The 25,060-nt window shown below is 54.2% G+C and overlaps 1 protein-coding gene across 3 annotated transcripts in view; it reads right to left on the minus strand.

The window, feature by feature from the left end:
• Positions 1-25,060, minus strand: part of FAM193A (family with sequence similarity 193 member A) — a 126,195-nt gene that overhangs the window by 55,141 nt on the left and 45,994 nt on the right. For all 3 annotated transcript variants that reach the window (XM_037046869.1, XM_037046862.1, XM_037046877.1), the window contains 4 exons: positions 10,741-10,871; positions 10,050-10,217; positions 6,895-7,129; positions 1,398-1,522 (listed from right to left, as the gene is read on the minus strand). In XM_037046869.1, the coding sequence (XP_036902764.1) occupies positions 1,398-1,522; positions 6,895-7,129; positions 10,050-10,217; positions 10,741-10,871 (659 nt within the window). The remainder of the gene's footprint in view (positions 1-1,397; positions 1,523-6,894; positions 7,130-10,049; positions 10,218-10,740; positions 10,872-25,060) is intronic.

A 25,060-nucleotide genomic window follows, 5' to 3' on the forward strand; every position in this document is an offset into this window, starting at 1 on the left:
CCTGCCACCACCTCCCGTCTCCGTCTCAAGACAGGCCTGTCAAACTCACTGACTCGCAGGTCAATTAAAAAAAAAGCCACAAGGGTAAATATGCTGCCATCTTGGTAAACCCCCTCCTGCCCAGATGCAGGTCTTTCTACAATGTGCTCCTATGGATGGGAACGTCGTGAGTGGGGACAAGACCAGGTTCTGCGTTTCAGACTCGTGGCTCCGAACGTTCCTGACTCTCTTCTGAGAGGGCTGCAGGCAGGACACCAAGGACCCCAGGTCTCTGTGCAGCCCCGGGAGGGGCCCAGCCAGGGCCCAGGCCCCACTAGGCCTCCTCACCCCAGATTTGCCCTGGTAGCCACCTAGAGGCTGTGCTTCTACACGGCTGGGCATGCGGGGGCAGCGCAGCCCTCGGACTGGATTTAGGAGTACAGGAAGAAAGGCTGGGTCTGTACATGGGCTTCGAGAAGAAAAAACAACTGGTCTGTCAGTCAACTACAACAGTAACTTATTTACTTAAACATCACTGCCAGCACTGGAAAGGTCACGAGTTCGATTCCCAGTCAGGGCTCATGCCCAGGTTGTAGTTCAGTACCCAGTTGTGGTGGTGGTGGTGGTGGTGCGTGCATGAGAGGCAACCGATTCATGGAGGTTTTCCTCTCTCTCTCTTTCCCTTCCTTCCTAAGAAAATAATAATGATAATAACTTCTGTTCCTTGTGAGTCTGGTCTAACAATCAACAAGGACGTTCAAATAAACACAAGCACACCTGTGCCGTCACTGCGATGCACCTGGTGTGTAAGTTGGTTCAGGGGGGCTAGCAGACACGGGAAACCAGCAGCCCGGCCCCAGGCTCACTGACAGCAGACGCCTGGGCAACTTCCCCGGGTGCCGTGCTCGGTGCGCCTGCCTTGGCCCTCTGTGGACAAGCGCCCTGGGTGCTCTCTGCAAGAGCAGGAAGAGTCCAAGCTGACAATGAAGACACCGAGGGAACGTCAGAGACACCCAGTGTGGCTGACCCCGTGTCCAGTGCCCAGGAGCCTCCGGGTCCCTAAGACCCACGCTGCAACCCTCCCCCGCCTGCCTGCCCCAGCACACCTGATGCCACAGCAAGGGTGACAGCACCTGGCCGTGCCCAGGGCTTGTCAAGGCAAGATGCCGTTTCCCCTCCTCCTCGGGAGCCTGTGGCATCACAGCTTTGCAGCCCTGACACTGGGCTGGCCACTCCCGAGTGCAGCTGCATCCGCCTGGGTTTTAGCTTCCTGCCTGGACCCATCCCACTGGGACCCTGTGGCTCTCCCAACGAGACCCCCCACACCACAGCGGTGTTCGGAGGCACTCACGCCGCACATGGGAGCAGGACCGGGCAGTCACACCAAGGGGTCACACACACACACGAAGACTAAATACCTGATTTGAGACACCAGTGCTGGCAAGTTGCTCTGGAGAAGGGGCTCCGAAAAAACCAGGTTTTCAAACAGGTGCTTATTATGCAGTTCCCATGTCACCTGGAACTTTTTCAAGTGCTCATTTTCCTAGTTAAAGAAAAACACAGACACACTGAGTTGGTGTTACTGAGTTGACGCTGCTGCAAACCCCTCAGAAGGCCACCCCCCCCCCCCCCGCCCTGCACCCGTCCCAGCCGCACAGGCCCCGAGCCTCCTGAGGTCGGGGAGCCGCTGCCCCTGTGTGGCGTGCACACACGGTGGAGACACGGCTGCAGGCCTCCCGCCGACACGATCGGATGAAAGGGGTGGGGCCCACAGGCGAGGAGGGGCAGAGGAGGAAGGGAAGGGCTGCAGGTACTTGGTGGTCATTTCTTACAACGATGCTTTCAAAAGCATCAGAACCCCTACTTTTCACAGCTTAAATGCAGGCGGGTCCTTGCACGACAAGGCACAATTGCCCCTTGCCTGTCTTGTCTGGAGGAACTCCCCCTGACGGAGGCAAACTGCTGCCCCAGGGACACCGGTGGAAGCTCCGGTCTTTCTCTCCCTGACACACCTGGAGAGACTCACCACTTCGCTCAGACCACAACTTTATCACCCAGGAGCGAGCTGATCACCACGGAGAGTGACATCAGGAGAGACAGGCACCAGCCCTCACCTGCAGTGACCAGCAGGGACAGTGTGTTCCCCGCCCATAGGCTGCCCGCACCATGGACGGGCCGTGCTGTGACCCTGCAGGAGGGCATCTGGCCTCCCCCCGTGTGCACCACGCACACGGCTCACACTCCAACAGCCCTCGGTGCTGGGGGGAGGGGGGGTGACTCCCGCCCTGACGGCGGCCTGAGTCAGAACTGCCTCCCACCACACATTGTCACTGCATGTCCCGTCAGAAACAGGCCCCTTGGGGATGACATGCAGCAGCCTCTGCCTGTCTACCATCCCGCCGCCTGGAGACATCAGTGAGTGCCCTACAGGGAAGGCTCCGTCACGTGTGCCCGCATGACGGCGAGGCTGCGGGTCCACTGCGCCACTCACGCAAACACGCCGGTGCTGCCCACTAGTTCCTGCGGCTGCCAGCCAGGGCTCTGGGACATTCGCACAACTCCAACCTCTCCTCAGTGTCACTCGGTGCCCTGGCTGGCTCTCGCTGGCGACAGCTCACCCACACTCTCCACACCCAACACCTCTCTGAGTGAGGGCAACACAGAGAAGCAGGCCGTGCAGGAGGCCAGGGCCCAGGACCGAGAACTCGGCCCGAGCCCCTGCCACAGTGTGTCTGTAACGCTGTGGCCACAGCAGGCAGCGTCGAGAGGACATGCGTCACACACCTCCAGAGGCCAGTCTGCGCAGGCACCAGGCCAGGCCCAGGTACAAGGAGCAATGCAGCAGGCCCACCGTCCAGCGGTGCCCCGGGCACGAGGAGCAGAAAGTGAGCCAGTTTGTGACTTGTCTCCACAACAAAGAACAGGTAGGAGCTCAGGCAGCTGCAGACCAGGCCCTCTGAGGGAGGGGAAGGCAGGGTCTTGCCCCCACATACCTCCAGGACAGAGTCAGTGGGCACCGACTGCCAGCCTATGAGCACCCAGCAATGATTTACAACACAGGACCACAGCTGTGGCATTTGGGACTCACATTCACTAAAGATAACTGGGCAAAAACTGATTTCTGAAGATGTTCAGAATTTTTTTTTAAATGTTTATTTACTGATCTGGGGTGGGGGGGGGAGGGTGAGAGTCTTCCTACTTACTCATACATTCACTGTTGCTTCTTGTATGTGCCCTGACTGGGGACAAAACCTGCAACCTTGGCACATTGGGACAGCACTCTAACTGCTGGCGTCACTCACCCAGGGCCACGTCCGGCGTTTTCTGTAAAACCTGAACCTACGCTTCAGATGAGGCCCGTGAGAGAAACAGCAGCTCCCACACTCACTTCACCAGCTGAGACCAGCAGGGTGGCCAGCTTGTGCCAAGAACGGAGGGCTTCCTGCGGCCAGCACCTGCAGCTCCCGCACCAGCAACCCTCAGGCCAGGAACAGCCTCCCACAGGCTGAGCTCCCTACCCAGGGCACATGGCTCTTCGGGCATGTGCTGTCATGGTGGTGACAGGAGGTGAGGCCTGTGTGAGGACAGCAGAGACTGGGCCCAGGCAGGCAGAAACCCCAGGGCTCCGATGCGAAGGTGTTCCCACCTGAGCTCATCTTCCTCCCCAAGTTCAAACACACAAGCTGCCTGCCGGGGGCTTGGGAGGAGGAGGACAGGGTTCAGAAGCAAGTCTTACAGCAAACCTTGAGAGAGAGCAGGGTATGCAGGATTTCTACGCCCTTGTGAATGGAATTCCAGATTCCAGGATCGCTACAGCCTGGTGGGGGGTTTCCCAGAGGCCTGGCAGCGTAACTTAAATCTAGTATCCACTTCATTTTACTACTTAACGTGTAGAAAACACGTGACCCTGATCCCCAGGGCAGTGGGCAGTGACCCCAGGCAGGCACTTCCCAGAAGGTCACAGGTCTGGAAGTGTGTCTCCGTGGGAGTGCATTCTGCGGGTTCTGCGGAGTCAGGGGAGCAGGGTGCCGTTTCTGGAGGTGTCAGGGTCAGCAGGGAATCAGGTGGCGTGGCCCACACAGCAAGTGACCTTGCTGCTTCCTGGAAAACAGCGGATCCGACTGTGGCCATCAAATCTCAGCTTTCGAGCACAAGTCAGAACTCAGGAAGATGTGTGTCTGCCACTGTGGCCCTGAAGCTCCTCCACACGCAAAGGTCCCGATGAGGGTCTGGACGAGGGTCCATGACTTTTCACACCGAACCATGCAGCTGGCAACACGCCCTTGGCGGACCGGTGTTTTCCGGTGAGCGGCGCGTGCCAGGAGGAAACCATGCATGAGCCGGTCTGCTGGGCAGTGTGTGGTCAGCTCTGTGATCCTGTTTCAGGGCCGATACCGAAACTAACTTAAGAAGCACTTGGGCTCCGGCGCTCTCTCCAAGAGTGGCCGCCACAGCCACTTGCCCCAAGACAGATGGGCGTCAGGCTTCTGTGGCAGCGCCCACTGCGACAGCGGGGATGGCAAGTCGAGTGCAGCGCGGGTGTGAGAATCCAGGTGTCCTGTGTCAAGCCAGACTCTGGAGATTTGCAGAAATGTAAATGATACCTCCCTTCTAAATAAGTATGTTGTTTTGGAAAATAGTTTTGTTTTTTTTTTTAATTCGAAAAAGGCTCTTTTTGTCATGTAATGGGCCTGTTATTTTTAAAGTAATAAATAAACATTTCTAAATTTCTCTTTTAATTTTCATACAGGAAACACTGATTGACAAAATCCAAGTTAACCAAAGCTCTCTGTGGCCCCCACTTTTTGAGCCCCAAATGAGGCGCCACTCAGAGACCCTGGCACAGGGTCCGCCTCAATGGAGCTCTGTGGGCCCTTCAGTCACGGAGACGCAGGCCGGGCCAGGCAGGACGCCATGAACCACTCGTGGACCTGCTTGGACCCTCCTCTAAACCCCTGACCACAGAGCTGTCTGATCCGTTTGGAAAGTGTTTATACAAACCGGGTGTCAGCTTTGTTGGTATGACACAGGCTGTGGTTATCTACGGTGACATCCAGTCCTGCAAAGGGAGCTGTGGCTGCCCAACTTGACTGGCAATCTGCAGTCACTTCCACGCTTGAGACTCTCACACGATGCCGATGCCTGTGGTCAGCCCACATGCCTCCGGGGCGGCAGGTCAGTTACGGCATCTCCGGGAGGCGAGGCTGCGCTTTCCCGCCCACCTGGCCAAGGTCCCGGGGCTAATGGTCCTGCTGCCCCCGGAGGACCCTCTGCTTCTCTCGTGCACTACAGAGTGAGTCCCTGTGGTCCCAGCAGCAGGTGCAGACCCCACCTGGGACGCGCTCGGGCTCCAGGCCATATCCCGGCATTAGGAGAAATCCTTGGGTAAGCGCTGCCTTTCGAGCACGGAGTGTCTCAGCTCTCAGGCTCCCTGCCTTTTTGTACCATCCCAGCAACGTGCCGTAACAGAGTTTCTCCCGTTTAAGCCCGTCACCCAGTGATCTGTTTCCCTTGGAGGGCAGACGTGTTCAGGGGCCCTGTCCGCTGCGCCACTGGAGACCAAAGTGAGTGTCTCTGTGCGAAGGAAAAATGAATCACTGACCAAAGACCTATATTTTGTGCTTCAAATTCACGAGTTTTTTCCAAACCATAAGGAAACACCTGTGTAAATCACCAGGCGTTTGCTCTAATGAGCGTGGTTCAAAGAACTGTCGTCAGCTTCACAGAGCAGTGCCCCATGCGGACTCCGGGGCCTGTGCAGAGGCAACCGGCCCAGACACGACGGCAGATGCAGGCAGGAGATGCGCTGAGCTACTCCTCTGTCCTCGGAGCCATGAAGGTCCCAGAGTGCTGTCCGGGGAGGGGCCTTCTGAGGGGCAAAAGGACATGTAGGAGGCAGAGTGGGAGAGGGAGAGAAAGCGGGGGTGTGCTGGCACATGGCACGGGAGCCGGGCGCCAGAGCCAGGCAGCCTGCTCCAAGACTGCGGTCCTGACGGGGGATGGCTGACCCCGCCGCTCAGCAGCCCCGCTCACCAGCACCACCCCCAACCAGCGACTTCCTCAGGTTCTGGGAGTCACTAAACAAATGGCACTGTCTGCCGTAGTGATGCCTGAAGAAGTCCCTGACCCCCGCCAAACTACTCTCAAAACTGTGTGTGTGAACTTTCTAGTGGGAAGGTCTGTCAACTTTATAATCACATAAAGGCCGTTAGGCTGAAACTCAAGAATGTTCTGTTTCAAAGTGTGGTCTCGCCACTAAGAAACTAGGCCAGGGAAGTGCCACCTAACACAACCTGAGTCACGCCACCGCCCCCCAATGCCACTGGTGAGGTGCTTCCGCGGCAGTCAAGAGACGAGAGGCTCTCTTCTTGGGGGTGTGGCCACCTTCCAACCAGCAGAGGCTGTCTCCAGCCCCTGCTGCCAGCAACCACATTTCCATGCCCCCAAGTTACTCCTGGTGGCAGTCCGAGGCCCAGGGAGAGCACCCTGTCTGTCTCCTTCATTAGGGCTTCAGGGCGCCTGCGTGGATGGGCGCCGTCTGCTGAGCTGAGCACTGAGAGCCCGGGGAGCCATGAGCAGTACACCCTCCGCGCACACCCACCACACACACACCCTGTGCACGGCAGCAACAGTGACCAAACGCCAAAGTAGCCGTTCTCTGTCATGTCCCTGCTGACCATACTGGTTCTCACCATGCCCTGTCCGCCACCTCGCTCCCTCGGCTTCACACTCCCCAAACAGTGTTTCATGACATGACCACTTCCCACCCCTCAAGACTTTTGTCCCACAGGAGGAGGGGAGAGAAGTCAGGCTACCCCTGGCCCCCCAGGTGTTGCAGTGACAGCCTGGGCCGTACTCCTCCGACACCACACCGTTCCCAGTGCCTGGCAGCGCCAGAGGAGGCGGGCCCCTCACCAGCGTGCCGAGGAAGGTGCTGACGGTTCGGGCTGCCTGGCAGAGGGCGCTGTACTCCTCCAGCAACAGGGAGACGAACCGGTGGGCCTGGGGTGGGCCCTGCAGGCCAGACGGTGCCCGCACGCGGGCCGCAGCCGACAGCTGCCGCAGGAGACGGACCTTCATCTCCAGCACGTACTCTCGGGCCTGCTGCTCCAGCCGCTGGTACAGTTGGTAGGGGTCCCTCTCGCAGAGCCTGCACACAGAAAGACAGTCCCGGCTCACCGTGCGCCCCGCTCCCCTCGGAGCGCACTCGGCATCCACGAGCGTCGCTCCTGACACCTCTTCCCAGAGGCCCACCTGAAATGACACCACTTTCTCATAACCCAGGAAGGTGCATTCATCTCCCTCTCAACAGAGGGAGATGGGCAGAGGGTGTCAGGAATGTCCCCACGTCATCCCATAATGCCCCCCAGACCGATGTTTACTGAGAATGTTCTCTGTGCCGGCACTTTCTTCCCTGCGCTAACTCGGTCACCCGCCTGGCGGGCTCTGTTTCTCCACCGACTCAGCTACCATCCAGTGGGCTCTCAGCGGACTGAACACTGACGCGCACACGGGCTTGGGAGGGTGTGGGAACCCACAGAGCCAGCAGGTGGCAGAGTGGACACACGGGTGCCTCAGGGTGACACTGGACCAATGATTTAATAACACAGGCAACTGAAGACATTACTGAGTGAACACAATGACTCCACCGAGGCGATTCCTAGGTGAGGGGAGGCCCAAGTCAGCACTTTCTCTTTCTTAGAGTTCAGTGAGCAACCCCATGAGCTTACACTAGTTATATAACCAGGGACATTAGAGACAGTGTATCTCTTTTTAAATTATCCCACCAAAAACTAATAGAAGTGTATAAAATAAAGCTTGTAAGCTGAAGAGCAAGAAAAAGATCAACGTGCCGCGCCACCCCCACCAAGCCGCAGTAGCGGTTGGTGTCCCCACGAAGCACCTTCGTAGCCTGTTTTCCAGTGCCGGGCACTGCTGTCCACCGTGAGCCTCAGAGAGCCCCTCGGTGGACAGTGACGGCCAGCGGGCACCAGTGCACATCCGTCCCCACCTCCGGCGCGGAGGGAGCCACTTCATCAGGCCTGGGCTGTGAAACACCATAAGCTACTGTTTCTAGACTTTGCAGAACGGATCCTTTCCCCTGCTGGGCACCACGTCTGGTCAAGGCAGCAGAATTAGTTACCGCCTGTTCCCCGTTAAAATCCCCACCCTGCCTCAGGCAAAAAAGAGCCAAGTAAAATCCTGCAATGGAGTGTGTGACGCTCTACACAAAACGTGGCCAGGGACACAGTAAAAGCCTGGGGTTCCCACTGGGGTTGGTACACTTCAGAATGATAAACAGAATTTTTAGTCTAACAATCTAGCCTAACTGTCCTCTGGAACAGAATGTATTTCATCTGTTACAGAAAACCACATAAAACTCAAAGGACACAGGGGCCAACAAACAAACTCCCAAGTACACCGGATGCCTCCTTCTTAGCCCCTTAGCCTGGCAAAACTAGACATACATTGTATCTTATTTCCTTGTCTGTGTCAGTGCCTTATCAACTTAACGAAATGCCTGGGTGGCATTTTTGCCAATAGGTCTGTTTAAAGGTCCACGGCTGAGGAGTGTGCTGGAGATGCCATGGAGGCTCACCCAGATGCCCGGCTACATGCACTGCACCATGCTGGGGCCATGCCACGGTGCCCACACCCAGGGGACCTGGGGCGAGCTGCCTGCAAGTGTGCACACAGAGCACCATTCTAGGTGGGTAAGGGGATAAGTGACGTGAATGATGGGAGGAAGATGAGAGAGAGAGAGGGACCCTGAAAAGGGCAGAACATTCCGACCAAGAAGAGCAACTGCCAAGGCTCCAGGGGAGAAACAGAAGTACGAGAACAGGGAGGGGCAGGAGGTGCAGGCAAAGCCAGACCACACAGGACGCCGCGGGCCCCAGAGAGGGAGAGGGGTGACTTCTACCGACCAGGGCAGCCCCTGGCAATGGGCTTCCCTGACATCCCTTTCGCAAGTGTCGGCACTGAAACCAAACGTGCTCTTGGACAGAAGGACTGGGAGAGACAGAGTGTGCAAGACACACACCTCTGATGGAGATGTGGGGTTCTGACGTCCCAAACAGGGTGCCTCGCTGTCAGAGCAGCGCCACCCCCAGCTTCAGCCCTGCACGGGCCACCGCCCTCGTCTCAGCCATACATTCCTCCTCTGCACTGTGACTTGCTGAACGTTTCCTTTCACCTACCTGTCTCTGGCTCCACTTCAGCCTCTTACCAAGCATGCGTGAGCTATGAAGTCACGGGTCACTTGCAGGCTGTGTGCTTTGTTCTAACACACACTAGGAGACCTAACTTCAGAAGAGGTGCACACCACCTGGAGCCAGATCGCAGCTCAGCAGAGGCACACGGGCCCCGCCCCAACACACTGCCACCCCCCACGGTCCAGCTCGCACGGCCCTCGGCCCGTCACTGCTTCCACGTCTAGGAGAGACTCACCAAACACCCAAACAGCCACAGGTGCTGCATTCGATACATATGAAAAAGAAACCAGCATGAGAAATCTAACCATGAAGTTTCTAGCTCAAATTTATCACTTTTATTTGGGACATTTCAAAAAAGAAAAAAGAAAGATGCTACAACTATGAGAAAAAATGAAAATGGTATCCACGCCAAATCCTGAGCTGTCACAGGCATGTGGTGCCCACTGAAGAGCGGATGCCACGTGCTGGGCCACTCCTCCCACAGGAAGCCTGGACAGGCCTGGCCCCAGCTGGCTGTCTGCCCAGGCTCGGTGCCCGAGGCCTCCGTTTCCTCGCCTTGCAGATGCAACAGCTGCTGGAATGTCTTCCTGGGCTGAGCACGTGCTTATTAGCCGTGTCCCTGGCACAGTAAGTACTTAGTGTCGATCTTAATATGGACAAACGACAGAAGTATGTCACCTCATTTTTACCACACAAGCAGTAAGGGTTTCGGCAAACCAGAATTTGAAGCTTTGTGCAGAGGGCTCACTCTTACCAGCTGTCTGCTGAGGACACACAGTGCACCTGAACCCTGAGGCTGAGCCTCCCAGCCCCACCCCAGGCAGGGGAGGGACACGACACAGGGAACGCGTGTACCTATCCACGAGCTCCTTCACCCCGTCCTTGTCGGGCACCAGGGACTGGTCTTGGTCGTCTGCCAGCGGGGTCCCCGCCTGGCGGTAGATGCAGCGGACCATGTAGCGCACTTCAGACCAGTAGTTCTGCAGCTGCTGAGGCTCCCGGTCCGTCTCTGCGGAGATCTCCCTGTGAGGTAGCACAGGGGCAGGTCAGGATTGGTCAGCCCACCCTCCCCCTCCTACCCCAGGGCCTCTCCCATCTACACTCAGCACTTCCCCCACCATCCGGACCTGCTGTGGCTGCTGCTGGCCAGCACTGCCCTCATTATCCAACCTCCGAGACCTCATTCGTCTCCAGGGGGCGTCGGCTCCCCTCACTTGACAGGGATCGGGACACTGACCAGCCTGGCTCCCTGGCCTCTGACATCCAGGGGCCCATCAGGCAGCTCTCGCCGGCACTGGTCCTGTGTCCCGGGCAGCCAATCCAGCCCCTGCCCACCCCACCAACCTTGGACTCAAAAGACTTTGCCCTGGCTCCTGTCCCCAGGGTAAGAAAGAGGGAGGGGTCTCACTCACCCGGGGCTCCCTCCCAACAGCCCCCCCACTGGCCATGGGCTCCCTCTCAGCAGTGCGTGGCCTTCATGAAGAAGCCGATCCTGTTGCAGCCCCAGCCCCCGCCCCCGTCTAGTGGCTCCCGTCCGCTCCAGTACCTGCGCTCACTGCAGGCGTCACAAGCACACGCCGTGTCCAAGGGTGGTGGCTGGGCACCCAGGGCCAGCCTCCCGCTGCCTGCCTCCGCTGGGGCCCCGCCCAGAGGGCCATGGAGCAGGAAGTCCTGGCCCTGTGGGAGAAAGAGCAGCACAGACCAGTTGTGCTCATAAGTCTTCGTACACAGCTCTCCGCCTCCCTTTCCCCGCCACCCCCCAGGCCCTGCTCTGCAGGGGGCGATCTCTGCTTTGCTTGCTAGTTCAGTCTGTTCATTAGAACTCCTGGGCAAGTGTGGTGGCTGTGAGGGGTGAGGGTGGAGGAAGGCTGGGGGGGGGACAATCAACGGTGATGGACTAAAAAGGAATTTAATTTAAAAAAGCAAATGCTAACATACAAATTTCAGAAAAATGCCTTCGAAAAACCACGTAAAACCGAGACTGATAATTCTGAACAGAGGTTACACAGAGATCTTTTCCTCCCTGACACCCCAGAGTCTTGTCTGGAGCCTGTTGGTGGTCCCCTCTGACGCTACGTCTCATGAAGACAGCGAAAGGTTTCCTTCCATCTTTACAAATGGGCAACTCTACCCCTAGGGTCCTACGCAGCCCATGGCGATCACCACAATGGGCACCTCCAGGAAGTGACGGCGCCAGTCACCTGCAACAGCACTGAGTAGAAACCTAGTGGCCACTCCAGCCCAGCACCTAGAGGCCTCCGGCCGGCAGACTCCCATCCACTGAGCCACCTGCCCTGGCTGAGGGAAGAGGCCACTTGGGCAGGACGGTAGGGCAGGCATGGACCTCTGCGCCTCGCCGTCCAACAGCCCCCGAAAGACGTTGCCGACAGTGACTCCGGGGAACACCAAGACGACCTGAGGCCCCACCCCCTAAGCCGTTGCCCTCCCCACACTTTCCCATCTCAGAACAGAACTGCAGGACCACCCGCTGGCACCTCATCCCTGGTGACAGGACTGGAGCAGCCCCTCCCACCTCCAGGGCAAAGCAGACTCCCCAGCACCAGCCCCCCACCCCAGCCGGCGTCCAGCCCAGGCTCCCATGCTGACCCACTGTGACCCCTCTCCAGCCACGGGGACCCCAAGTGCGAGACCTCCCCACTGGGAGACACACTGGCTTCCTATCCAGGTCCCCAGGACAGGCTCCAGCTCTGCTGCCACGGCCCCCCGCAGCCTCTCCCGGGATGCCGCTGCACTCGGTCTCGGTCTTGCTTGGTGAGGGAGCCCGTCCACCTGCCACGCCTCAGTGAGACCAACACCTGCTCAGGGAGGCAGGCCGGCCCCTCAGCTCCAAACGCGCCTCCCCTGGCCGGCCCTGCTCTGAGAAGAAGAGCTGGCCCGGCAAATCGCTCCTTGGCCGGCGGGCGGGATGGGGGGGGGCCTGTGTCCAGCCCGTCAGAAGAGGGCGCTGGAGCAGCCCTTCGAAGGCAAAGCCTCCCCCAGCCCCAGGCTTCTCTCCGCTTGCTCCTGTAACCTGGGGGTGCGAGGCGGGCCCCAGCCAACCCGCCCAGGGGCCTGCAGCTCCTCAGCTGCCTCTCTGCTGCCCGGGGTCCTAACAGCACCCTCTGAACTTCCATGGCCCCTCCCCGCACTCCAGAGTGGCTGCTTCCTGGACCAGCCCCGTCATCACCTCTGCTCCTCACACAGATGTGGGCAGTGGGCCTGCTGCTGGCTCAGGCCAGGGTGTGGCGCCCCCCCCCAAACCTCACTCGCCCCGGGTGCTCTCCTGTCTGCCTGCTGAAACCCCGGCGTTTCCCTGTTTACCGCCTTCCTGACGGGACCCAGCTGAGCAGCTCCCAGCTGTGTGCCAGCACTCACATGCTGCCCGGCGCACAGAAGCCTGAGTTGGCAGCCGAGAACCTGGGAAGGAGCGTTTCCTGCTGACAAGGGGCAGAGTGTGAAAACAGGGCACGTGACGACTACCCAGTAAATCTTTAAATGCCTCACCTTACAGCACTCAGCTCACGCAGATCTAATTTCAGTTGCTATATTTTGTCCAAGTTCAGCGCAGTTTAAAAGAATACAGCAAAACCCACCACTCGACAACGGAAAATGCACCATGCCCTCCACCCAACACCAAAACCAAGCTGCAGGGGACTTCCACCAAGATGGAGGCACAGGTGGAAACACTGCGCCTTCTCCCACAACCAAGTTTGAATACAACAAAGGTTTGGAGAACAAAGACACAGCCAAAGAACAGAAAATTGAATTATACGGAAGTCCGACAACAACGAACTGTTCAACTGGGACGGTAAGAGGGGTGGAGCCAGCAGCGGAGCAGGGTCGGGCAGGAAAGATCCCCCTGACCTAGGTGCACAGGCAGCCCGGACCCAGTCGGGGTTCGGGGCAGACTGACCGCGGTTGCACATTCGCGCACAGTGAGACGGACCGAGCAGGCCCCAGCGGCGAACCCAGTGGTGGAGGGCTGACGGCGGTGGCACATTCACTAGCGGGGAGACGAAGCGCTCGGGGCCCCGGTGATGGTGGCAGCTGTGGCACCTGTGGGGGCCGAGGCGGGAGGTGGCAGAGGGGACACCATTGCTCCTCTTTGACCCCGCCCCCACACCCAGTGACTGAGTTGCCCTGCTCTGGTGAACACCTAGGGCTCCGATCCTGCTACGTAACAGGCACGGAACAGCCCAAAAGATGGCGCAAAAAGAACTCAAAGTCCCAGAGCCAATAACTCTAAGCAACCAAGAGATTGCCAGCCTCTCAGATGCACAGTTCAAGACACTGTTTATCAGGATGCTCACAGAACTGGTTGATTATAGTCACAAATTAGAGGAACATATGAAGGCTAAACTAATTGAAATGAAGGGAGATGTCCAGGAAACCAATAGCGGTGGAAAGGAAACTGGGACTCAAATCAATGGAATGGACCAGAAGGAAGAACGAAACATCCAACCAGAAAGAAATGAAGAAATGAGAATTCAAAAAAATGAGGAGAGGCTTAGGAACCTCCAGGACATCTTTAAACGTTCCAACATCCGGACTATAGGGGTACCAGAAGGGGGAAAGAAACAGCCATGAGTGGAAAAGTTATTTGAACAAATAATAAAGGAGAACTTCCCCAGTCTGGCAAAGGAAATAGACTTCCAGGAAATCCAGGAAGCTCAGAGAGTCCCAAAGAAGTTGGACCCAAGAAGGAACACACCAAGGCACATCATAATTACATTAGCCAAGACTAAAATGAAGGAGAGAATCCTAGAAGCAGCAAGAGATAAGGGGACAGTCACCTACAAAGGAGTACCCATCAGACTGTCAGCGGATTTCTCAAAAGAGACCTTACAGGCAAGAAGGGGCTGGAAAGAAGTATTCCAAGTCATGAAATCCAAAGACCTACAGCCAAGATTGCTTTATCCAGCAAAACTTTCATTTAGAATGGAAGGACAGATAAAGTGCTTCTCAGATAAGGTCAAGTTCAAGGAGTTCATCATCACCAAGCCCTTATTATATGAAATGCTAAAGGGACTTATATAAGAAAAAGAAGATGAAAAATATGAACAGTGAAAGGACAGCAAACTCACAGTTATTAACAACCACACCTAAAACAAAAGCAAACCAAGAGGACAGCTAGATCAGGAGTGGAACCATAGAAATGAAGAACACATGGAGGGTTAGCAACAGGGGGGTGGGAAGAGGAGAAGGGGGGAGAAGGCACAGAAAATAGCAGAGATGGTAGGTAGAAAATAGATAGGGGGGAGGGCAAGAATAGTGGGGGAAATATAGAATCTAAAGAACTTGAGACACGTGGTTATAAACTAAGGGGGGAGAATGGTGGGGGAGGGAGTGTGCGGGTGGAGGGGAATGAAGGGGGGAATAGAACAACTGTAATGGTATAATCAATAAAATATATATTAAAAAAAAAGAAAAACAAACAAACAAACCAACCAACCCCAAACCAAGCAGCAGGAGAACGTGACCCACAACCAGAAGAGAAACCATCAACAGGAACAGACCCCAAAGTAACAGCCGTGACGCTGCCGACAGACGAGCACCTGGAGCCCGAGCTCAGGAGGGCAGAGGGGGTGCACACACAAGGAGGGAGGCAGGGACAGGGGTGAAACCAGGGGCGGACAGAACTTCTGGAGGTGAGAACAATCTCCGAGGACAGTTGTCCATTCCAGGCCGAACCCTCAGCCCAGTGGGTGGGGACTGCCAGTCAGCACAGCCGCCTGCTCAACCAGCAGGCAGACCCCGACTGAAGCCAGGGGCTGGGGACACGGACACCGACAAGACACCACCTGGCCTCACGGGCCTGGTGCTCTGGTGGATGGGAGTGCAGGCGTCTCCTGTCACTGCTATGACCCATTACCGCTGTTAGTGGCTTAAGTAAAATAACACAAGTGGATTGTCTTCTTTAAAAAAATCTTTTAAAAGGGCTCTGGCTGGTGTAGCTCAGTGGATTAAGTGCAGGCCTGGGAACCAAAGGACCGTGGTTCGATTCCCAGTCAGGGCACATGCCTGGGTTGCAGGCCAGTTCTCAACAGGGGATACACGAGAGGCAACCATACATTGATATTTCTCTCCTCTCTCCTTCCCCTCTAAAGATAAATAAAATCTTTAAAAAAAACTTAAAAAAGGAAATATAAGACAGACTTAAGAGATCAGCCCTGACTGGTGTGTAGTGGATTGAGCGCCAGTCAGCCTGTGAACCAAGGGGGTCACTGGTTTAATTCCCGGACAGGGCACAGGGCACACTCCTGGGTTGTGGGCCAGGTGCCCCAGTAGGGGGCGTGTGAGAAGCAACCACAACCACACAGTGGTGTTTCTCTCCCTATTTTTCTCCCTTCCTCACCTTGCTCTAAAACTAAATTGAAAAAAAGAAAAAAAAAGGTTAGGACGTCTCGCTCACAGGTAATGGTGCTCCATGAACCCAACAGAGACCTGAGGAAGGATGCAGATGAAGGGGGCGCCACCCTCCACCACGCTGCTCTGACTCCCAGTCACAGTGCCCACTTCCCAACAACAGAGCACAAACACTTTCCAGCGCTCGTGAAACATCAACCAAGACTGGCCCTAAAACAAGCATTAACAATTTTTTTTTAATTTTAATATTTTCTTCTTTTAAATATTTTATTTATTTTATTTATCTTTAGAGAGGAAGGGAAGAAGAGAAGGAGAGAAACATCAATGTATGGTTGCCTCTTGTGAGTCCCCTGTTGGGAACTGGCCTGCAACCCAGGCATGTGCCCTGACTGGGAATCGAACCACAATCGTGTGGTTCGCAGGCCCGTGCTCAATCCACTGAGCTACACTAGCCAGGGCAACAATTTCTAAAAATTGAATAATACAAATAAGCTCTTGGATTGTAAGAGAACTGAGCTAATAATCAATAGCAAAAAAGAGAGTCAAAGACATAAACTTCTCATCACAGAACAGATGCCCACTGTGGACACTGTGTGCAGCACGGAGACTCCAGCTAACAACCCTGCCCTGGCTGGGTTGCTCAGTGGTCTGAGCACGGGCCTGAGAACGGAAAGATCAATGGTTTGATTCTCGGTCAAGGCGTGTGCCTGGGTTGTGGGCCAGGCCCCTGGTTGGGGGTGCGCAAGAGGCAACACATCAATGTTTCTCTTGCACATCAATGTTTCTCTCCCTCGATTTCTCCCTCCCTTGAAAAACAAACAAATTTTAAAAAACTTAAACAATACTGTGTTGTATGCCTCAAAGTACCTAGGAGAACAAATTTTAAACAAAGTCATCACCTCACACACTTGAAACCAGTATAATGTTACACGTCAATGACACCTTAAGAAAAAAGAAAATACCTGGAAAATACTCCAAAATATCTGGAAGTTAAAAAGTACACCTGTATCTGTGGGTCAAAGAATAAATCATAGTAAGGAAAATTAGAAAATGTTTCGAGTAGAATGAAAGGCAACACACCAGAAACTCTGGGGGAGCCCCCAAAGTCATATTCAGACAGAATTGTACGGCACTATGTATGCGTATCAGAAAAGAAGAAAGGTCTCAAGTCAATAATGTAAACTTCTACGTTAAGAAACCAAAAGAATAACAAATTAAATCTGAAGTAGAAAGATACAAATAATAAAGAGCAAAAATTAATGAAATATAAAATGGAAAATCAATTCAACCAAAAGATCAATGAACTTGATAATGTTAAACCTCCAGCCAAGCTGTCAGGGAGAAAACAGCAGGAACATCGGGAGCGAAAAGAGGTGGGGGTAGCAGGCAGCCACTGAGACCCCAGGAAGTAAAAGCAAACAAAGGGGTGTGTGAACGGTGCCAGGCAGACACATCTGACGTAACACCTCTGACGTAGGTGAGTGAGCACCCTGAGGGCCACCGAGATGGACTGACGTGCAGCAGGGCGTTAGGGTGAGGACGCACAGCCTGGCCTGGACTTACACCAACGGGCACATGCTATGCAAGCTTAAGACAAAAGCGACGAAGCTCACTCAGGAAGAAAAAGATAACCTTTATCAACTACACTGAACTCAGAGTTCAAACCCTCCCCGACAAGGCCCTGAGGCCATGTAGGGCACAATGAGAGGGTGCCTAGGAGCCAAGCACAGGGCTCTCCCCAGATGCCTAATCTGCAGATGCTTCCATCTTGGGACTTCCCAGCCTCTGGAAATGTGAGAAACCAATGTCTGCTGTTTACAAGCCAAACCCCAACCTTTCCAATAAGGCAACTTGGGGCCAAGACAGCTTCACTGGGGACCTCTACCAAACATTTAAGGGAGAAATAATACCAACACTACATGAACATTTCCAAAAAATCTTAGAGGAGGAAAGAATATTTTCTAGTTTGTTCTGTGAGGCACTACCTTGACATCAAAACCACACACAGACACTCTTGAGACAAGAAACATACAGACTGACACCCCCGTGAGCACAGATGCAGTGACCCCCAGCAAAGCACCAGCGGCCCACAGAGCGGCCCATGGAGAGGAGAATACACAGGCCCTGACCGAGTCCGGGTTGTCCCAGGAAGGCAAAGCTCTTTCGGTGTTTACGAAGTGACGAGGCCATGATTAATGTTAACAAATGAAAGGAAAACGTCCACAATCATCTCAACAGATGCAGGTAAAGTTGGACGAAATTAAATATCCATTCACGGTGAGTCTCAGGGAACCGAAACACAAGTCAAGTTCTTCAACCTTACCTGCCTGGCCCTGCAGCTAACCTCACACGTCACAGTCATGGACTAAACGCTGTCCCCTCAACTGGGGACAGGGAAGGCCGTCTACTCACACGGCTCCTACGCGACGACACACTGGAAGTCCCAACCCAGGCAGAAACGCAGGGAAAAGTAAAATACAGACTGGAAAGGAAGGAATGTGTCATTTGCAGATGATGTGCTTGTCTATGTAGAAAACCCTAAGGAACCACGGGAAGACCACCAGAACTGGTAGCGAGTGGGACTTCACAAGGTATAAGCTCCACACACAAAACAGCCGTGTGTCTGTCCACTAGCGAGAAACAACCAGGTGTTAAAAACTTCAGGAGCGCCATTTAAAATAACCGGAGAAACTACAATACTTTGGAAAAATTTCGATACACCATGGGCAAAGCCTGTAGTTTGGAGACAACAAAACTACTCTAAGAACAAATGTAAAAGACCTAAATCCATGGTGACCCACCACATTCACGGGCTGGAGACCCAATGAGGAGGCGTCAGTCTCCCCCAAACTGGTGCCAGGTCCGAGCAGCACACCCTCCCGCAGAGGCTGCGAAGGCGCTTCTAACCCACACGGGGGTGGCAAAGCAGAGCCCCGCACTTCCCAGAAGACAGCGAGCTGCGGGCCCCGCGCTCCCTAACCTCGGGGTCCCTAACCTCAGGACTTCCCGTGAAAAGCCCCGGACAACACAGCTCAGGAACACACCCACAGCGGGGCACAGCCCAGAGGCAGACCAGCGTGCATGCCATCAACTGACTTTCGACAAAGATGTCGATGTAATTCAATGAGGAAAAACAGTATTTTCAACAAACAGTCTGGAAATGGGCATCCACGTGCAAGAAGCCTGCAATTCTTACTTCACAAAAGTCATGATAAACATCAACAAAGTAAGTAGCAGGTCAAATGTTTCAGCTCAAACAATAAAACATCCAGAAAAAGCAGAAGGCACCAGACCTTTACAACCCTGGGGAGCAAAGATTTTCTCCAAAGAAAACAAAAAAAGCCCAAATCATTTACAAGTTGATAAACTGGACTTGATCAAAACGTAAAACTTTTGGTGTTCAAAAAAAGTGCCATAAAACAAAAAGGAAAGCCAAACACTGGGAGAAAATATTTGAGAAACGTATCTTATAAAAGGCTTGTTTTCAAACTGCATGAAGATTTCTCACACCTCAGTAAGACAGTCAACCCCATTAAATACAGGTAGAAGATGTGAAATAGCCACTTCAACCAGAGTTGCAGGTGGAAAATAAGCACATGAAAAGATGCTCAACAAGTCATTAAGAAAATGCCAATTGAAACCACACGCGATCACACCGTGAGCCACTGGAATGGCTACAGGGACTGACGGATGGCCAGTACTCGGCCTCGGCCAGGACGAAGCCCAGTGCTGCCCAGTGCGGGTGGGGGTACTCTGCAGCCCAGCCTATGACCTGGAGTTCCGCTCGTGGGCACTTACCAAAGAGAAATGCACTCTGTCCACACCAGAGACTTGTACTAAAATGTCACTAGGAGCTTTATTCATGTCAGCCAGAAGCAGGGACATGCAAATGTCCCTTCGCTGCTGACGGAGAGACCAGTTGCAGTCCCTGCTCACGACAGGCTACTACTCAGAAACAGAAATCAATCACCAGCAGAGGCCACAGCAGGTGTGACCCTCAGCAGCACTGTGTTCGGTGACAACAGCCAAAGCCCCTCCAATTGCCTTTCTGTCCTGCCAGCCTGGCAGCTCTGGACAGCAGCGACGAATGACGCCAGCCCCCACGTTCATGACACCCCTTACCGAGGAACTGACGCTTGTATTATGGGCAAGATCCGACGGGGCAAACATTCTCGGTAAGGGCCAGGATCAGCCGACTCTTCCATGGCTGGTTTAAACTGGGACCGGGCGCCCTGTACACAGAAACTATGAAAGAACCCTGCTCCTCGGTGTGACAGGTGGGACTCTTGTCTCGGCCACACACGGGAGAGCACAGCCACAGGTGCTCACGTCCACAGCCCCACAGAGCCTCGAAACAGCCAGCCTTGAAAATGAAGGCGACCACTAATTTGGTGAAGTCGTGTCCTTGTGGCCAGAAGCTTTAATGCCACACAGACCTCATCGAAGAAAAACTAATTCTCCCAGAGCAGCCGCCTCCCAGCCCCAGCCAAACTTCTTGTTTCTTAAACATGACAAATGGAAAATGCAATATAACTTATGCTTTTAAGCCCTGTGTAAGCATAAAAACCCAAGCTGAAATGCAACATACACAAAAAGAAACTCTGAAAATCATTGAAACTCAAACACACATCATTGTGAAGACGCAGGTGAGCGAGCCGCTGAGACCGGAGTGCCACACCCAGCACGGGCCTGGTCCTGGCTGCCCAGCAGCACGCTCTTTCAAGCCTCTGCAGCGTCCCCTCCAGCATCCGGTTTCTCTGGCTCGGGGCAGGCCAGGCCTTAAGTGACTCTCTGTGTGGCCTCAGCACAGAAGTAAGCACTGGGACAACCTCCACGCCATCCCCCGCTGGCCTGACAGACAGCCCAGGCCACCCAGGTTACAGGAGCTGGGGCGCAGCCCTCTGACCTACAGCACCTCCAGGGATCGCACAAGCCTGCCCGCGGCATCTGAATACAAACAGAAGGCCTCAGCTGGTGTGGCTCAGTGGGCTGGGTGCTGGCCTGCAAACCACATGGTCACTGGTTTGATTCCCAGTCAGGGCATATGTCTGGGTTGCAGGCCAGGTCCCCAGAAGGGGCCCATGAAAGGCAACCACTCACTGATGTTTTCCTCCCTCCCTCCCTGCTTTCGCTCTCTCTAAAAATAAATAAAACCTTTTAAAAAACAAAAAAAAGTACTGTAACTGCCTGAGAATCCGAGTGAAACTAGGTGTAGACTGAGGTGCTCCTAAAGCCCCCACAGCCCTAAGCTGTGGGATGGTAGGGCTTAGGATGCCTTTCGTAGAAAGGGCTAATTCATTCAACAGCTCTACCACCACGGGGTGGGGGGTGGGGGGGTGGTGACCTTCAAGATGTAGGGGGGGTGGGCGGTCCTCCTGCATCGCCAAGTCACCCTTGCCCTGACTGAGGATGGCAGCTGAGAAAACGTGAACTACACTGGAGAAATGGCAACTGTTAGCTCCTTGAGGGAGGAGTTGGAGATGGGGTCTCCAGGAGGCTCCGGGTCAGGACTCAAACTAAGGGCTCAAACTAAGGGTGGGCAGCCAGGTGAGGATTCGGCCCGCACATCTGATGGGCATTCAATGGGGTGTGGGAGGAGTGGGGAGGAGTCCTGGTGCAGCGGCAGGGAAGGGAGAGGCAGCGAAGGGAGACTCCAGCAGGCCAGGGGTAGTGAGGGAGGCACCTTGCAGGGGCTGGAGGAGCTGGTCCGCTGTGGGCAAGGAACAAAGCCGGCTGGCTGCCTTGACTGTGCCCGCTCCAGCAGACTCCAAAGCTGTCGAAGGTTCTGCCGTGCAGACCAGGCCTCCACCTGGACTCTCAGGACTTGTGTCTTTCCTGGACATCACCTCAATGCAGTGTGACACCGCACACGCTTTCCTGGACTGTAACACGAGACTGATCAGGCCCACAACGTACCCCAGGGCGTGAAGGAGAGGGCTGCTGCGTGAGGATGGGGACTCTGGTACCTTCCAGAGGGACTGGAGCACTGTCTGCACAGCCAGCTGAGGACGAGGAAGCGGGGAACCGTCGGGCTTGCTTTTGGCTTATACTGCCTAGGGAGCCAGGGAAGTGCTCGGTCTCATGGGACAGGAGGGCTTCGAGCAACAGTGTGCTGAGACCCCTGAGGCTGGAATGTTGTAAATAAAAACCTGTCTTCTCCAGCGTTCGTTCTTGGGTCGTTCTCCAAGGCACCACATGGATGAGCCTGCTCGGTTACACGAAGACCATGAACATGTATCCACAGCCCTCCAAGGTGAGAACTCTGCTGTGCAGGGTGCATACTGTGAACATTCCCAGCTCCTGAAACACTGCCTTTGATGCGAACCACTCAGGAACCATTCCTGGGTGACGGCTCGGGGCCCAGATGAGACAGGAGGCAGGAAAGCCGCTGCCGCAGGAACTCAGGGTGCATGCTGGACGGAGGGAGCCCGCTGCACCCAGACACCCTAGAGAACCATCCTCTGGGCCTGTACAGACACCTGCTCTCACCAAACACCCGCACTGTTCTCCTTGTCCAACACCTGGCTTCTGCTGAGGGGGACATCCTTGCCAGTGGGCAGACTGGGGCGCAGTGATATCTGTGCCCCTGCGCAGTGATGCCTCTACCTTCAACAGGGACCTCAGGCTGGTCGGCCACCTGAACAACCTGTCAGCTCACCGTTCTCATTTCACAGAGACCACCCGAAACCTTCCCCACTCCGGCTCCGCCCAGCCCCAGTAAACCCTCTCTCCCTCTCAAACACAGCTTCTGGCAACATCTACACTCCCCACCCTGACCTTACCGCATCCAATATAGCCTTGCCTGCAAATCCTATCTCAAAAGGAGAAAGATTCTTTTTTTCTAATATTTATCGGTTTAAAAATATATATTCATTTATTTTTAGAGAGGGGAAGGGAGGGAGAGAGGGAGAGAAACATCAGTGTGTGGTTGCCTTTTGCACGCCCCCTACTGGGGACCTGGCCTGCAACCCAGGCACGTGCCCTGAGACCAGGAATCGAACCTGCAACTCCTTGGTTTGCAGGTCAGTGCTCAACCCACTGAGCCACACCAGCCAGGGCAGAAGATGCTTCTGAAAGAGACCTCGGCTCTTTTATCTTGGTGGGACCTACGAGCACCGCACCGCCCCTTGTCCCCGTTTCTCCTTCCTGCTCCTACACAACTTCAACTCTGCCCCCAGTGCTGACTGCAGGCAGGAGAGGGCGACTTGAGCCCCAGCACTGCTGGTGGGGCACAGACAGACACGCACTTGGGAAACAAGTGTTCTCGTAGGCCCCCAAGCACCTCACTTCCCTAGAACCCAGCAGCTCGAGCCCACAGACAGGCCCTGTGACGACTGACGTTGTATCGACCTGCACCAGCGACGGGAGGTCACACAGCTAGCACAACACTGCGTTCAGGTGTGCCCAAGGGTGTCTCTGGAGGAGGCTGCCACTGAGTCAGAAAGACTGTCCTCCCCAAGTGGGGTGCCTCTGCACTCCCCTGGGGGGCTGAATGAACAAGAGGCAGAGGAAGGTGGGCTCCACCCTCCTACCGGAGCTGAGACTCCACCTACTGCCTGTAGGCAGCAGCACGTGGGTGCCCGGGCTCACTCCGCAGACAGGCTCGCACGACTGGCCCCTTGGTTCCTGAGCCTCTGGAAACAGACTGAACCCCACCACTGGCTTCACTGGGCCTCAGGCCTGCAGACGGCAGGCTGTGGGGCTCCTTGGCCTCCATAACCACACAAACCAATCCGTATAATAAATCTCTTCTCTCTACCTACTGGGTGGGCAAACGTTTGTTTGATTTTTTTCCTGTATTGCTTAGTTGTCTTTAACTTCATGTGAAACAATTTTGTTAGACTGCAATATGACAGCTGTCACATCAGTGTGCATTAGAAAACAGACATCATAGCCCTGACTGGTGTAGCTCAGTGGACTGAGCACGGGCCTGCGAACCACACGATCGCGGTTCGATTCCCAGTCAGGGCACACGCGGGGGTTGCAGGCCAGTTTCCAGCAGGGGACGCATGAGAGGCAACCATACATTGATATTCTCTCCCTCCCTCCTTCCCTTCCCCTCTAAAGGCAAATAAAATCTTTAAAAAAAAACGGACATCAGAATTGGAGAGCTTTTTGTGCAGCCAATTTGATATTGCAGACAGAAGAAAATACATGACATTTTCAGCACATTATGCTTTATTATTTGAAGACAGGTAAAAACACAACTGAGGCACAAAAAAGACTTGTGCAGTGTGTGGAGCATGTGCTACCAATGTGTCAAAAGTGGTGTGAAAACTTCTGTGCTGGGGATTTCCTGCTGGATGGTGCTCCACGGTCAGGCAGACCAGTTGAGGTTGAGAGCGCTCAAATCGAGACACTGAGAACAATCAATGTTATGTCACGTAGGAGAGAGCCCACTCACTCAGAATATCCAAAACCATAAAGTTATTGGTGAAAATGAAAGATGTAGATCTTTCAAATTCTCTGGCCCACCCAACACCTGCCCCTGCTGGGGTGGTCTCTCTGGAGAACTTCTGCTACCACACACTCTAACAGGACCCTCTAAATGGACGCCAAGAGATGGACATATACATGCCCAGGCTCCATTTTTATAGCTGCAAATATCTAAAAACTCTATCTTTCAACAAAGTTATTGATGAATAAATTAAATTATACTGTAATATACTGAATTGTGTGTGAACTGTACTGTGTGACTTACAAATAAACACATACATGGAAATAAAGAAAACTGACAGCATGAGGAATCATTTCAAAAAAGATAAGGCAAGACACAGAAAACAAACAGCACACAACATTTCCAGAAAGATCAATGTCGAAAACGAAGTAACTTATTACTTAGAGACACACGTAAAGGCAGTACAATTTTAAGTATATTTTATTGATTATGCTATTACAGTTGTCCCAATTTTTCTCCCTTTGCCCCCCTCCTCCTGGGACGGCCCTTCCCTCCAGCAACCGCCTCCTCTTAGTCCATGTCCAAGGGTAAGTACTGTGGCTTCTCCATCCCCTGCCCATCTACTTAGTTGGCCCATCTACTTCGTTCCTGTCCACTGTGCTTCTTAACCCTCCACTACTTCCCCCATCCCCCCTCCCCTCCCACAGATAACCCTCCGAATGATCTCCATTCCCCATTCTGTTCCTGTTCAGGCTGTTTACTTTCTTTTAGAATCTTTTGTTTTTTTAGATTGAGGTGTCCTTGATAGCTATGAATTTGTTGCCAATTTTTAAAACTATATTTTATAATTTATGCTATTATAGTTGTCCCCATTTTCCCCCTTTGCTCCCCTCTACCCAGAACTCCCCACTCCCTCAGGCAATCCTCCCACCACGGCTCATGTCCATGGGTCACGCGTGTAAGACCTCTGACCACTCCATTACCTCTACTGCACTTTACAACTCCTTGGCTATTCTGTAACTACCTATTTGTACTATTTCTTTATTTTTAGAGGGGGAAGAAAGAAAGGAAGGGAAACGTCCATGTGTGGTTGCCCCTTGAG

Source organism: Sturnira hondurensis, unplaced genomic scaffold, assembly GCF_014824575.4.
Source record: "Sturnira hondurensis isolate 20B ecotype Veracruz unplaced genomic scaffold, ASM1482457v3 Scaffold0000780, whole genome shotgun sequence".
NCBI classification, from domain to species: domain Eukaryota; kingdom Metazoa; phylum Chordata; class Mammalia; order Chiroptera; family Phyllostomidae; genus Sturnira; species Sturnira hondurensis.